This window comes from Narcine bancroftii, chromosome 3 (assembly GCF_036971445.1).
Source record: "Narcine bancroftii isolate sNarBan1 chromosome 3, sNarBan1.hap1, whole genome shotgun sequence".
NCBI classification, from domain to species: Eukaryota; Metazoa; Chordata; class Chondrichthyes; order Torpediniformes; family Narcinidae; genus Narcine; species Narcine bancroftii.
This window is the reverse complement of record NC_091471.1, coordinates 123495203-123511837: the sequence shown is the minus strand read 5'-3', so window position 1 is coordinate 123511837 and position 16635 is coordinate 123495203. Positions and strand designations below refer to the sequence as shown.

General features: G+C 36.8%; 1 protein-coding gene across 10 annotated transcripts in view; it reads left to right on the top strand.

Annotated features, from left to right (window-relative positions):
• The window catches only part of tbc1d19 (TBC1 domain family, member 19), a 114374-nt gene extending 98074 nt beyond the window's left edge, over positions 1 to 16300 (top strand). For 7 of the 10 annotated variants that reach the window (XM_069925005.1, XM_069925010.1, XM_069925003.1 and 4 more), the window contains 5 exons: positions 321 to 412; positions 7431 to 7546; positions 9843 to 9890; positions 10572 to 10642; positions 15978 to 16300. In XM_069925005.1, the coding sequence (XP_069781106.1) occupies positions 321 to 412; positions 7431 to 7546; positions 9843 to 9890; positions 10572 to 10642; positions 15978 to 16052 (402 nt within the window). In that variant the 3' untranslated portion in view covers positions 16053 to 16300. The remainder of the gene's footprint in view (positions 1 to 320; positions 413 to 7430; positions 7547 to 9842; positions 9891 to 10571; positions 10643 to 15977) is intronic. The other 3 variants (XM_069925007.1, XM_069925013.1, XM_069925006.1) reach the window with 3 other exon arrangements.
• The last annotated feature ends 335 nt before the right edge of the window (positions 16301 to 16635 follow it).

The following is a 16635-nucleotide window of genomic DNA, read 5'->3' as shown; positions in this document are numbered from 1 at the left end:
ATTACCAGGAGTTGAGGGGGTCCTATCAGTTATGAGTGTTTGTATATCTGAGAATGGTTTTTTATAATTGCTAGAGTTAATTTGTGTTGTACAAATTCTTGTAATGCAAACTTGATTGAGTAATCCTTTATTTTGGTAGTTGACTGAATTGACTATTGAAAGGAAATTTGCCAGGGTCTTTGAGAACATGATCGTTTTTTTTCAAAATTGTGCTTGAGATAGTCAACAAATTCAGGATATTGTTTGATCTGCAAACTAAATCTGTTTTTATTGTCATAGTTCTGGATTTTATAACATTTCTGTCAATTGTGTGTCCACAGGGAATTGTATCACTTTGTCTTTTGTTTGAGACACTCATTCAGACATATCTTCCTCAACTCTTTTATCATCTGCGAGAAATTGGGGCACAACCGTAAGTATCAATATCTTGTGCTGAAATTTCTATCATATTTATGGAAAATTCACTTAGAAATTTATTCTGAGCATGTTTATTACATCTAAATTAATATTGTTCTGACAAAATAGAGCTTCAATTTTTCACTGATTTATTACATCTACAAACTGGGCCATTTCTTCAGAACCTTTTTATTCCCGAATTACCAGTAGTTTGGTTAAAAACCTGAAAGGGAAAATGATTTTCAAAAAGGACAATGTAGTTTCCCATTAACTTTTTTAAAATTTGAGGGGTCACGTGATGGAGTAGTGGCCGGACGGTGAACTCCAGCCCTCTCCAGAAAAGTCGGGAAAAACAAAGGAAAACACAAAGGCACAGAAATAAAAGTTACAGAAAAGTGAGTATAAAGGTGGAAAGAAGATGGCGACAAAAAAAGAAAAATCGAAAGCAACGGTAAGAAGAGAGGAAGAGAAGACAACGGAGGAAGAAGGTGAAGGCCTTACCTGTTCGAAGAGGCCCGCGGTGGAGAGAGAAACCCGCTCCCTCAGGTCGGTAGATAGTGGACTACAAAAATGGCTCGCTGAGCCGAGTAAAAGTGCGCAACCGCGCATGCGCATGAAAAAAAACACCGACGGGAGGGGGGACCAGCTGGGGAGTCGATCTCCACAGCCGGCAACGACAGCTGCAGAACACCTGCAGCAAGAAGAGAACACAGAAGACAATGGAAACAAGAAAGAAGAGAAGAAAAGGGCAACAAAGAAACAACAGATGGCCAACCCAGAGGAAGAAGAAGAGGAAGAGTACAGTGAAATAGAAGAAGAAGAGAAAGGCAAGATAAAGGTTGTACTTTCTCTTATTAAAGGATACATGGAGTCATTTAAAGAATGGCATACACAGGAATTTAATGATTTAAGAAAAAGAATAAACAACACAGAAGAGAAAATGAACAAAATAGATATGACCTTAACAGAAATGAGAAAGAAAATGGACAAGATGGAAGAGCGGGCAGTAGCAGCAGAAATGGAGGTAGAAGACTTAAAAAAGAAATTGGAGGAATCTAATAAAAAAGCGATAGAGACACAAGAACTGTTAGCTCAAAAAATAGATATAATGGAAAATTATTACAGAAGAAATAACATAAAGATAGTGGGCCTTAAGGAAGATGAAGAAGGCAAGAATATGAGGGAGTTTATAAAAGATTGGATCCCTAAGACCCTAGGATGTCCAGAACTACAGCAAGAAATGGAAATAGAAAGGGCACATAGAGCATTGGCCTCTAAACCACAACCACAACAAAAACCAAGATCTATTGTAGTAAAATTCCTAAGATATACTACAAGAGAAAAGGTACTGGAGAAGACAATGGAAAAAGTAAGAGAGGGCAACAAACCACTGGAGTATAAAGGGCAAAAAATCTTCATTTATCCAGATATAAGTTTTGAACTCCTAAAGAAGAGAAAGGAGTTCAATACAGCAAAGGCGATTTTATGGAAGAAAGGGTATAAATTTATACTAAAGCATCCAGCGGTATTGAAAATATTTATTCCAGGACAACAAAACAGACTATTCTCGGACCCAGAAGAAGCACGAAAATTTGCAGAACAATTACAAAAATAGACTGAGGGATGAAGACGGGTAATGAGAGTTAAAATGATCACGATTGATATGTATGCGGGTAAAGAGGTATAAGAGTGAATAGATACAATGTGCATACGTGAATGTATCTGTACTTAGAGGAAAATATAGATAGTATAGACAAGAATTAATAAGGGAAGGTAATGGAATAGAGAGAATAAGGAGGGAATTAAAAGAGTGACCTTTGTTACATATGAAAAGTGAAATCTTTTCTGGGTGGGGCTGGGTAGGGGGAAATAGCGGTCACTGCAAAATCAGTTGACGCTTGCGAGTGGATTCGCAAACCCAAATGGAGAGGGGAGATGTGGTTGTCTGACAAGGGATAAAGGACAACTCAGGAGGGGAAGGGGAGATTGGGGATAAAGAAGATATAAATAGGAGAATAAGGAAAATGTTGGATGTTGTAGGAATGTTGTCTTATAAAGAGTTGAAAATAAGAAAACAGAAATGGAAAAGGAGGAAAGGTAATGATGGAAAAACGGAAAGAGAAGATAAACAAAGTATAAAATGGCTACGCTGAACTATATGACTTTAAATATTAATGGAATACATAACCAAATTAAAAGGAAGAAACTACTAAATTTACTGAAAAAGGAAAAAATTGATATAGCATTTGTCCAAGAAACACACTTAACTGAATTGGAGCACAAGAAATTAAAGAGAGACTGGGTAGGACATGTAACAGCAGCATCGTATAATTCAAAAGCAAGAGGAGTGGCTATATTAATTAGTAAAAATGTGCCATTTAAAATAGAAGAGAAAATAATAAATCCAGCAGGGAGATATGTTATGATAAAATGTCAGATATATTCGGAGTTTTGGAATCTACTTAATGTATATTCACCTAACGAAGAAGATCAAAAGTTTATGCAAGATATCTTTCTGAAGGTAGCTAATACGCAAGGGAACATACTAATAGGAGGGGATTTCAACCTGAATTTGGATCCAAATATGGATAAAACGGGGAAAAAAATTAACAGAAAGAACAAAGTAACCAAATTTATAATTAAATCAATGCAAGAAATGAAACTTTTGGATATATGGAGGAAACAAAACCCAAAAGAAAAGGAATACTCATACTACTCGGCTAGACATAAAACATACTCAAGAATAGACCTATTTTTGTTATCAGCTAGTATGCAGGATAGAGTAAGAAAAACAGAATATAAAGCGAGAATACTATCGGACCATTCACCCTTAATATTGACAGTAAAGCTAGAGGACATCCCTCCAAGAATGTATAGATGGAGATTAAACCCCATGCTACTTAAAAGACAGGATTTTAGAGAATTTATTGAAAAACAATTAAAAATGTATTTTGAAGTAAATACGGAATCAGTGGAAGATAAGTTTATACTATGGGATGCAATATAAGCATTCATTAGAGGGCAAATAATAAGTTATGTAACCAAGATGAAGAAGGACTATAATCAGGAAACAGAGCAGTTGGAAAGGGAAATAGTAAACATAGAAAAAAAATTAGCAATGAAGAAAGGTACAACTAAAAGAAGAGAATTGGCGGATAAAAAAATAAAATATGAAACATTACAAACATACAAGGTAGAGAAGAATATAATGAAGACAAAACAGAAATATTATGAACTAGGTGAAAAAACGCACAAAATCCTAGCATGGCAGCTTAAGACAGAACAAGCTAAGAAAATGGTATTGGCATCAAGGAAAAAAGACAAACAAATTACATATAATCCAAAAGAAATTAAGGAAAACTTTAGAGAATTCTATGAACAATTATACCGAACTGAAAACGAAGGGAAAGAAGGGAAAATAGATGAATTTTTGACTAAAATTGAACTACCAAAACTACAAATGGAGGAACAAAATAAATTAACAGAACCATTTGGAACAGTAGAAATACAAGAGATAATAAAAAAATTACCAAATAATAAGACACCAGGAGAGGATGGATTTCCAATAGAATTCTACAAAACATTTAAAGACTTATTAATACCGCCCCTCCTGGATGTAATCAACCAGATTGATGAGACACAAAACTTACCAGATTCATGTAAAACAGCAATAATTACGGTAATACTAAAACAAGGGAAAGATCCACTCTCACCAGCGTCATATAGACCAATATCTTTGCTAAACACAGATTATAAGATAATAGCTAAACTATTAGCAAACAGATTAGCAGAACAGGTACCGAAAATGGTAAATTTAGACCAAACTGGATTTATCAAAAAAAGACGCACAACAGACAATATTTGTAAATTTATTAACTTAATTCATGCAGTAGAAGGAAATAAAGCACCTGCAGTAGCATTTGCTTTAGACGCAGAGAAGGCCTTCGACAGAGTAGAATGGAATTATTTGTTCAAAGTATTGCAAAAATTCAGTTTACCGGAGAAGTATATTAATTGGATTAAAGCATTATATAAGGGACCGTTAGCGAAAGTGACAGTAAATGGACATGTATCAAAGCAATTTAACTTAAGCAGGTCAACGCGGCAGGGATGCCCACTATCACCTTTATTGTTTGCGCTAGCTATAGAACCACTAGCAGAATTGATAAGAATAGATAATAATATAAAAGGAATAAAAATAAAAGACAGGGAATATAAAATCAGTCTATTTGCGGATGATGTTATAGTGTACTTAACAGAACCAGAACTATCAATAAAAGAATTATATAAGAAATTGAAGGAATATGGAGAAGTGTCGGGTTACAAGATAAACGTAAATAAAAGTGAAGCAATGCCTATGAATAATGCGGATTTCTCAAAATTTAAGAAGGAATCTCCATTCAGATGGCAAATGCAGGCAATAGGTGTACAAATAAACAAAAATCTAGGCCAATTATATAAACTCAATTATAATCCACTAATGAAAAAATTACAGGACGATTTAGAGCATTGGAAAGATCTACCGCTAACACTGATAGGAAGGATAAACTGTATTAAAATGAACATTTTTCCAAGGATATTATACTTATTTCAGGCATTGCCAATACAACTGACAGAAAAATTCTTCAAAGAGTTAAAGAAAATAATAAGGAAATTTTTATGGAGAGGGGGGAAACCGAGGATAGCACTAGATAAATTAACAGAATGGTATAAACAAGGAGGCTTACAATTGCCAAACTTTAAAAATTATTATAGAGCCGCACAATTAAGATACCTATCAGATTTTTATCAAACAAGGGAAAAACCAGACTGGACGAGATTAGAATTAGATAAAATAGGGGAAAAGATACCTGAACACATATTATATAAATGGGATGAAAAATTGGTACAACATAGAACTTCTCCAGTATTATATCATCTCCTCAATATTTGGAAGAAGATTCATGTAGAAAGAAATAAAACAAATTATCAATTACCAAAACTAATATTGACGCAAAATAAGCTACTCCCTTTTACAATAGATAACCTTTCCTTTAGAGAATGGGAAAAAAAAGGGATTAAAAGAATAGAAAATTGTTTTTCAGGAAGTAGATTCTTATCCTTTGAACAAATGAGAGATAAGTACAATATAACTGGAGATACAGCGCTGGCATATTACCAACTGAGATCCTACTTGAAGGATAAATTAGGAAGCAATTTGAGTTTACCAGAGGGAAGTAACCTTGAATATGTGATTACAGATACAATGTTAATCAAAAGATTTATAACAAATATGTATATTAAACTGCAAGAAAAGGAGAATGAGGAAACAAATGGTAAAACTAAACAAAAATGGGAACAAGATTTGAATATAAAGATAAAAAAGGAAACATGGGAGAAATTATGTTCTGGAACGATGAGAAATACAATAAATACGAGGCTACGTATGATACAATATAATTGGTTACACAGACTATACATTACACCGCAAAAGTTAAATAAATGGGACCCAACAGTATCTGATAGATGTTTTTGATGTAAAAAAGAAATGGGAACAACAATTCATGCAATCTGGACATGTGAGAGAGTAGAAAAATTTTGGGATGACCTCAATCAGATATTAAATAAAATAACAGAAAACAATATACCAAAGAATCCAGAGATCTTTCTCCTAAGTAACATAAAAAACAAAGAATTTGGAATTGATTTGGAGGATGCACAAAAAAGATTTGTTAAGATAGCCCTAGCCGTAGCAAAAAAATGTATTATGTCAACCTGGAAATTGGAAGATAATTTGAAAATACAACAATGGTATATAGAAATGAATAAATGTATTCCATTAGAAAAAATAACATATAGTTTAAGAAATAATATTGAAATATTCGAACAAATATGGGAGCCTTACATTAAATACAATAGCGAAAACCTACCGGGGACAAACATTACGTAAGTTGATGGAAGGAGAAGGAAAGAAAAGAATGGACTCAGTAGAATTTCTGGTGTATTTTTGTTGAATGACAACATTGTCTGACTGGCTTAATGCAACCTAGATTGTATACCTAAAATGGATGAGGGGGGGGGTGGGGGGGTGGCTTGGGAGGAGGGGGGGGGGGAGAAAAAGTCACTGTATATGTGTGAAAAAGAAAAAGTGTATATCATGGCTAATGTGATTTATGGTGTGAAAAATAAAAAATTTAAAAAAAAACTTTTTTAAAATTTAAAGATACAGTTGTTATTGATTATTCACAATGCTACCAGAATCTGGATAAGAAGTGAACATTTGCTGTTTGCTTTAGAAAAACTGGGAACAATTAGTTGCAAACATGCCCATTAGCAGTTAGCACGACAATAAATAGGTATATATTTTGGGTTTGAATCTTCTTCAAAAGCAAAGCCAGAAAAACAAATGCAAAATTTTCTGCCCTGTGGTTGATTAATGCTCTTGTTGATACCTTTGCTCATTTGTGCATTGTGGAAGTTTGTTTCATAACCTGGAAAAAAATGTTTTGATTTGTGTATGTGTATCTTTCAGTCCAATTCCCTGCCAGTTCTCTTGTCTCTATGATATGCTGTACTGCACACCTTCTTTAGACATTGTCATTATTTTTCAACCATTTTAATAAGACCTCTACAAACATTACCCACCTTCCTGGCCCTCATTGATTGATGTTGATTGGCTATCCAGTTCCCAGAGTTGTCCTCAGTTTGCAGGCTTAAATACAGGTATAACCTTGCCCACCAACTCATGGGAGATGAGGCTTATAAGAGTGACTTCAGTCACCATCCTGATAACATTTAAAATTTGAACATCACTCATCAAACTTTTCTGATCTCATGGATTGCAGGTAAAATTACTAAGCCACAGGAGAGCTTTATTCATGGTGTTTGACAAACCTAAATATTTGTATCCTTTTATGCTCAGCTGTATTTTAGAAGATATTATATAAAAAAAAAGTGAGAATAAGACTGTATTTCTTAATTTTTCATTTCATCTTGCTAATCATCCATTTCCTAGACATTATCATTGCATTCAGTGTTTCATTCTTTTTAAACAGACTTCGAATATCATTTAAATGGATGGTACGTGCATTCTCGGGATATCTAGCAACTGATCAACTTTTATTTCTTTGGGATAGGATTCTGGGATACAACTCGCTGGAAATTCTTGCTGGTATGAATTTTTTTTTTAAAAAGTAATATTCTTTTCACAAGATGCTACCTACCAGTACTTCCTGTTGAAGATGGCTTCATTTTGTTGTGTTTGTGGGTTTCTGTCAGCAGAGGGAGTCTTCATTGTGTCTCCTTTTGGAAAATTCCTGACAACCCAAAATGTTTTTTTGAAAAAGTACTCTGCTAGGTTTCCAATTAAATTTCAAAGCTCAAATTACTTTTTCATATTGGATACTTTTATTTCTCCCTCTCAAATTTGGTAAGCATTTTAGCACTATGGGATAGATATTAAATAAGAAATAGGAGAAGGAGTTAGCCATTTAGCCCATTAAGCCTGCTCCACCATTCATTAAGACCGTAGCTGATCTGAAGAGAACTAAGCTCCACTTTTTGCCTGTTACCCATAATTATTAATTCTCCTCTTGTTCAGAAATCTATCTTAACTGTGTATTCAATAAATTTCATGGTGGCTTCTACTTTTTCCTTCTCTCCTCTGATTCACTATTTTCTGGGAGAAGCAGCTCCTCATCTCCTGTCTAAAACTTCTCTCCTGAATCTTCCTGCTTCATTCTTAAGTATTCCTTTTTCATTATTTTGTAGATATGTATTTTCTCCACTCCTTCATCTTTTTAAATTCTCCTGTTATGTCCTAGACCAACAACAATAGAAATTCACCAAGGCAATGGTATCTTCAAAACAATTTTTTATTATTAACTATTAATAACATAATACTTCTTACTTAACTCTAACCCCACTATGTGCAAATGTATGTGTGTGTGGCAGGTCCCAAAACCATTACAGTTTAGGTACAATTGTAGGAAGAATTAATTTTTAAAGTTAAGTCAGTTTTGAGTTGAAACTCTGATACTTTAAATTGTTGCTCAAAAGTAATTGAGTAGGAGTGAGGCATCAGACGTCTCAAAATTCTTGTAGAGTTGTTTTCAGAGAGTGGTTTCTTCATACGAATGATTTTCCTCTCTTGCATGTACTTGTGATCTCTGCACGATGACTTTAACAAACCCAGGCAAGAGTTACATGAAGTGACCATTTAAAAATGGACATGGTGAATCTGTCCTCTTTTCAAAGAGACAGCTGAAGTGACTCTTCCTTGGTACTGATTTTATGTATCTCCCATGGTAAGGAGAGCAACACAATGAAAGATTCTCTCCTATGCCTCTGCAATTTCTGACCTCAGATGTTTCTTGGTGCAATATTAAAGATGTCTTTTTGAAATATCTTTATCACATGCCATCACTTCTGTCTTTTGAAGTTTCTTCAAACGACTTTAAAATTATAATTCAAAAATAATTGACTCCTCTCTGTCTGCTGGCCACTGAATCAAAAGTCCTTTTTGTGTACACAGGTGCTTCTCCTTAGCAAACACTATTGTCTTCAACATTTCAATGGACAATCACTTCAGGTTTTATGGCTATTTACACAGCTTCAGCCAACAATGGTTTAGCAGACATTTCGACTTTCAAAATTGTTTCAGTGTGTATGAGTCTGTGCGTGTCCCTGTCCACCCATAAAGTAGTTTCTGAAAATGTATATAATTTTCCTAAAGATTAATAATAACACAATTCCATCACACTCCTCTTAAGCTAACCCCTCATTTCCAAAATTAATCTGGTGAACTTCATCTGCATTGCCTTCTCAGCTATTATATCCTTTCTCAAAAAAGACTAGAATTGCACACAGTACTCCAGATGTGGCCTCACCACTACCCTCTGCAGATACAGAGAACTTTCATGCTCTTAAATTTGTCTTTCTAGGATTGAAGGCTAACATCTCCATCTGCCTACTTGAATATCTGTTATACCTGCAAACTAACTTTTTCTGATACATGTACAAACACTCGAGTCTTTGTACAACAGAAAGTTACAATTTTTCACCATTTAAATAATCGTCCAGTTGACTTTTTTCTGAAGTATGATCTCACATTTACTGACATTGTATTCTAATTGCCAGACCTTTATGCACTTAACCTATCTATATCTGTTTTCCAGCTCTTCTCTACACAATTTTTTTTCCACTCAATTTAGTGTCAACAGTAAACTTTCATTTGCTGCACTTTGGTCCCATCTTCCAAATCATATGTATATTATGAACAATTTTGGGCTTGGGTCTGATCCCTGCAGCACTCCACTCACCACTGATTACCAACCAGAGAAACAGCTATTTTTCACAACTGTCTGCCTTGTATTGGTCAACCAATCCTGTATCCACGCTGTTAAGAAAGACAATTTGCAAATGTTGCGATTGTAGTTTACACAAAAATGCTGGTGTTCTTTATGTAGCAAGGATGAAGATAATCAACATTTCGGGCTGGAGCCCTTCATCAAGATGTAAGTAAAAAGCAGACAGGCCCCTGAATAAAATGGTGTGGGGGAGGGGCAGGGAAGAATGACTTTGTCACAGGCAAGAGGTATGAATGGGTGGGAAGATGCAATAGAGAAAAGATGAAAGGGAGAGGGATAGCTCTCTGAATGGAGAGGGAAAGGTGTGGAGAGTTTGAGGACAGAAGGATGGGGAAGAGAGGGAAGCAGGGAGAATTCAGTTAGTGGCATCTAGTTGGAAAGTGCCCAGATGGAATATAGAGTGTTACTCTTCCAATTACGGGTGGCCTTGGTTTGGCAGTGCAAAAGGCCATGGACAGACATGTCAGAGCAAAAGAGGTGCGTGGAATTAAAATATTTGGCTTCTCGGAGATCCCCTATCATTGTGGACAGAGCGAAGGTGCTCGGTGAAATGATTTTTAGTGAGAATCCAAATGTGAAGTACATGTATGAACTTCACTCTCACAGAAATGCCAATCTATAGCAGAGAGTAATGAGCAGTTCTGAATCATTGCTGCCCTGCTAACTCAACTTTCCCTTGATTGGTTTGTTTGCATTAAAATATTTGGATTTTTAACAATAATGTGATTGGTTAAGTTCAGGGAAAATAAAAAAAAACATTAGCACCCAGAAACCTCTGCTTATTCATTTTTAGGAACTGATCTGTTTAATGCATCTTATTTATTTCAGTGCTGGCAGCTGCTGTATTTGCTTACAGAGCAGAAAACTTAATGGAGGCAACATCACTTGCTGCAGCTGAAGTAAGGCATTCTCATGTCATTTTGGGGCCATCATACTTTTGACCCAAGACAGTTGTTAACAACCTTTTTGAGAGTCAGATTTGCAATTGAATGACTTCACAGGACCACTCTTCAGAAATGGGTTTCATTTTTATGTGTACATCACCAGATAATGATATTTTCAATAGTGTATAAAGACAGTTCTCACTGATCTGTTCATTGTCCACTTAACTGTTTCACCAATACAGAACCCCAGTGTTGTATATTTACAAACATGCACTTACTAATACTGTATCCATTTAATAATGACAAATCAGTGCCCACTAATGTTGCATATCTGAATTTGGATGCAGGCTCAGATGTCTGGTTGCAAGGATGGTGAATACAAGCCAAGCTTGGCAATACCTGGTTCATTTGTGGCTTCAGAGGGCCATGTTTGTACCCCACATGTGCAATATTTGGCATGGAATGAGTGGTGAAAAGCTTTTGCTGTGGCATAGCTTGGAGCTGCAGCCTCACCATGCCAGAGACTTGGGATCAGTTCTGACCTCGTACAATCTGTATAGTGTTTACACATTCTCCCTGAGGCTAAATGGATTTCCTCTGGGTTTCACTTTCTTTCTACTGTTTATCCCAAAGGTGAGCAGTTTGATAAGTTAACTGGTTATCATAAATTGATTGTAGTACAGGCAAAACCTTCCCCACCATTGAAAGCATCTACAGGGAATGCTGCTAAACAATCATCAAGGATGCACACCACCCAGCATGCACTTTGTCCTTGTTGCTACCAAAGTGACACAAGGCTCGCACCATCAGGTTCAGGAACAGTGACTACCCCTCCACCATCATACCCCTCCACCATCAGGCTCCTTAACAGAAAACTCAATCAAGAGCCCACTTAAGGATTCTTACTTTAATGATGTTTTTTTTCTCTCTATTGCACACAGTTTGTTTACATTTCTTTATTTGTTTATATGTGTACATTTTATACAGTTTTTTGCACTACCATATTTTCACTCATAACATGCACATGCATATAAAATGCAGAAAATCATAAATAAATCGATTAAATAAAAGAATTAAAAAGAAATATTGTATAATGTGCACATGTATATACCATGCAGTTGTAGTATTCTAAATTCAGGCTGACAAAAACAATTTGCATTTAATAGGACATGAGACAAAGCACATATCAGTATCTGCCACAGTTAATGTCCCGCAATTAACACCCAAACAACTTTCCCAGAGGTGTCAATTGCCCATTATATAGACGATATCCAGCTGCAACACATTAACAAGCTTTGGAGAGGAATCAATTAAATAGATCGAAGTCAGGCTTCAGAGTTGAGAAGGATTTTAATTCTAATGTTGTCTCAAATCAGAGGCACTTGATATGTTAATCTCCTCTCTCAGGGATGGGTCTGGGCATTTAACATTAGTAAGGTGCAGTGCCCTAGCTGGAGTGTCCTGTTTATAAGAATACCATGGCATTCAGTACAAAGAGATATTCCCAAAATCAAAATTTCCCACGCCTGCTATAAATTGTGCCCGTTCTTTCAATGCCACTTTTACATTCTCATGCTCACTACAATATTCCCACGCTCACGATAAATTGTCTTTCCTATGGCCACTATAAATTGTGTGTGTTCTTTCAATGCTGCTTTTATAGTCCCACACTCGCTATAAATTGCCAGTTCGACTTTTCCATACCTGCTATTAATTGTGTGCGTTCTTTCAACATGCAGTGGGGTGGGGGGGGGGGGGGGCGGAATATGTTATATGTGTAAAACAAAAATATGTTAATTCTGCCTCACCCACAGGAAAAATGAATCTCGGTTGTTTGTGATGTTATGTAGGTACTCTGATAATCAATCTGAATGGGAGAAATTTAGGTGTTAATCAATATGTGGGGAGAATAAAGAAAATTGTGATTAATGTAGTACAAATGATTGATGGTTGGCATAGACTTAATGGGCTGCAGTGCCATTTTCTGTGCTGTCTATGACTCTGATTTCCAGCACTGAGATGATGTATTGATGGGAGGCATAGTGTCTCTTTCCAAGAGGAGGAAGTTCAGGATCGTACAGTTGCTGAATACTTTAAGGCCAGCAAATTGGCAAGAGTTGCCCAGCCTGGGGAAGACTTTTGGATCAGCACAAAAACTGGGTTTACTTGTGTTTATAGAAACATATAACAATGAGCAGGGATCTGGAGCACCTGGAAAAATGGGATGAAAAATAGCAGTTGGAATTTAATGCAGACAGATGAGTGCTATCCAGTCTCTGGTTGTCGTCATTTAATTCCCATGTATATTTTCCTTATCTCATTTAACCATTATATAGAAGTAGGTAGAGATTAAGGAATGCTGTTTTTTAAAATACAATGATCGAGAATTGTATATTACAATCAATTTTTTTTTAATGATTTACAATTATGGATGTTATGCTAAATGGAAAGGTTTATTTCATTTATGTAATGGTTGATATGCACCTTTTTGTATACAAACTTTTAATTCTAACCAATAAAAAATATTTTAAAAAAAGATAAGAGTGAGGTGTTCCAGTTTGGAAGAACAAACCAAGAAAGGACATGCACGGTAAATGGTAGGACACTGAGGAGTGTGACAGAACACAGGGATCTGGAAATGCAGATACCTAATTCTCTGAAGGTGGCGTCACAGGTAGATAGGATTGTAAAGAGAGGTTTTAGTAGATTTCCCTTCAGAAATCAAAGTATTGCGTATAGGAATAAGAATGTTATGGTAAAGTTGTGCAAGACATTGGTGAGGCCCAATTTGAAGTATTGTATGCAGTTTTGGTCACCTAACAACCGGAAAGATCTCAATAAGATAGAAAGAGTGCAGAGAAGATTTACGAGGATGTTGCCTGGACTTCAGGAACTGAGTTACAATAGGTTAGGACTTCATTCTCTGGAGCTAGAAGAATGAGGGGAGATTTCATAGACGTATTTAAAATTAGGATCGGGATAGGCAGAGTAAATGTAGACAGGCTTTTCCTACTGAGGAAAGGAGAGTTACAAACCAGAGGATATGTGTTAAGAGTGAAAGTGGAAAAGCTTAGGGGAAACATCTTCAAACAGAGAGTGGACAGGGTGTGGAACAAGGTTCCAGCTAAAGTGGTGAATCCGGGTTCAATTTTAATATTTAAGAGGAATTTGGACAAGTACATGGATGGGAGACCGGGTGGAGGTCAGAGAGACTAGACAAAAATAAATGGTTGGGCACAGACTAGAAGGGCCAAAGGAGTCTGTTTCTGTGCTGTAATGTTCAAAAACTGCACGAAAACCAACAAGGTCGGGTCAGATACAGCAATGAGCTCTCTGAACCCTTCTCCATTAACAATGGCGTGAAGCAAGGCTGTGTTCTCGCACCAACCCTCTTTTCAATCTTCTTCAGCATGATGCTGAACCAAGCCATGAAAGACCCCAACAATGAAGACGCTGTTTACATCCGGTACCGCACGGATGGCAGTCTCTTCAATCTGAGGTGCCTGCAAGCTCACACCAAGACACAAGAGAAACTTGTCCGTGAACTACTCTTTGCAGATGATGCCGCTTTAGTTGCCCATTCAGAGCCAGCTCTTCAGCGCTTGACGTCCTGCTTTGCGGAAACTGCCAAAATGTTTGGCCTGGAAGTCAGCCTGAAGAAAACTGAGGTCCTCCATCAGCCAGCTCCCCACCATGACTACCAGCCCCCCCACATCTCCATCGGGCACACAAAACTCAAAACGGTCAACCAGTTTACCTATCTCGGCTGCACCATTTCATCAGATGCAAGGATCGACAATGAGATAGACAACAGACTCGCCAAGGCAAATAGCGCCTTTGGAAGACTACACAAAAGAGTCTGGAAAAACAACCAACTGAAAAACCTCACAAAGATAAGCGTATACAGAGCCGTTGTCATACCCACACTCCTGTTCTGCTCCGAATCATGGGTCCTCTACCGGCATCACCTACGGCTCCTAGAACGCTTCCACCAGCGTTGTCTCCGCTCCATCCTCAACATCCATTGGAGCGCTTACACCCCTAACGTCGAAGTACTCGAGATGGCAGAGGTCGACAGCATCGAGTCCACGCTGCTGAAGATCCAGCTGCGCTGGATGGGTCACGTCTCCAGAATGGAGGACCATCGCCTTCCCAAGATCGTGTTATATGGCGAGCTCTCCACTGGCCACCGTGACAGAGGTGCACCAAAGAAAAGGTACAAGGACTGCCTAAAGAAATCTCTTGGTGCCTGCCACATTGACCACCGCCAGTGGGCTGATAACGCCTCAAACCGTGCATCTTGGCGCCTCACAGTTTGGCGGGCAGCAACCTCCTTTGAAGAAGACCGCAGAGCCCACCTCACTGACAAAAGGCAAAGGAGGAAAAACCCAACACCCAACCCCAACCAACCAATTTTCCCTTGCAACCGCTGCAATCGTGTCTGCCTGTCCCGCATCGGACTTGTCAGCCACAAACGAGCCTGCAGCTGACGTGGACTTTTTACCCCCTCCATAAATCTTCGTCCGCGAAGCCAAGCCAAAGAAAGAATGTTCAAAAAAAAAGAAAATGAGGCACTGGGCAAGAAATTAGATTGGGGGAAAAACTTGCAAGATGAAACAAAACAATTCAACCCTGCACTTTTCTTTTAATTATGTTGGATAGTAGGGTTTGTGGCCTACATGCACAATTCTAATTTCAAGTTAGAAGACATCCCTGCAGTAAAAGTCTTTAAGTTTTACTGATAGGAGCCAAGTATCCTGTTTGTATTGTTTGTCAGACATTTAATCCCAGTTTTTGGGGGCAGGGATTTTAAATGTGGGAATTCAAGATACCACAGTTTGGGTTGATTTCCATTTGTTGCAAAGTGGCTCAATATTAGAATTTAAACATCTGAATTTGGCTTGGGCCATGGTCAAATCGTGATGTATTGCTTCTGCTTGATCCTTGTAGCTATCCTCCCATACTGGTATAAGGGTTAAGGAATATAACATTTAATTTGTCTCAAGTAACTGCCCTTAAGCTGCTGTTGTTGCTATTTAGTATGGCAGTTTACGTGTTTGTTTCTGGATGAGGCAGGGTTCCATTTCTGAGTGATGCAAGGTTAAAAGCTCAAAGGTTCGAGATTTTCAAGTTACAATTTTATAGCACTGATATTTAGGAATTTTGAAATGTTTAGAATTTTGTATGTAGTAGAGAAATTAGAATATGAGCAGCTGTTTTGTTTTTAAAAATCCATCTCAACAGGTTTATGGTATTTTTGGCATTTAACTGATTTCTAAGCACACCATTTACAGCAATGAGTTTATACAGTTAAATATATTTAATCAGCACATTTTTGCTCCTTTTGCAGGCTGTACTTGCTGATCTTTCCACACTGCAGGTGATGCCTCTTCTACAGCTTTTCCTGTTTGCTACTTTGAATTAAATTATTATTTGACAAGTTCAGGAATGAATGCCTATATAGTCATCTTGCTAATTCTGTAGCAGTATTATGGTAAGCCAAGGGGTTCCTGCATGAGAAAGTGAAATAAAACTCTTTATTTAAATTGTACTTTTATTTAAATTGATGTAAAAATTATTATGTTATTTATGATGAACCTTGTATGATTGACAAAAAATATTTGGTGTAAAACTGAGAATAATTGTAAAAACTAATTAAAGATCTTTATAATGTTTAGTGTTATCAAATCATTGGTTGAATTAGAAATGTTTTGCATCCATTGTCGGTGTACAGTTGAAAAAGACTACTACCATATTATCATTTGTGTCATACATTCTTGCTGTTTGGTTCCCTCTATACAGTAATTCATTTTTGTGCATTCTACAGTTGTTTTAAAATCTCATTTTAAATTCAAATTTATTTTATAATACAGTACAATTCCAATCATCCAAAATGGTTGGGACCTGGCCCATTTTGGAAAAACATTATTTTTCGGCAAACCAGTCATTTTATTTAAAAAAAACTGCCCAGAAGCAGCAGAAAGTCACTTGTAACAGTGTTTAAACAA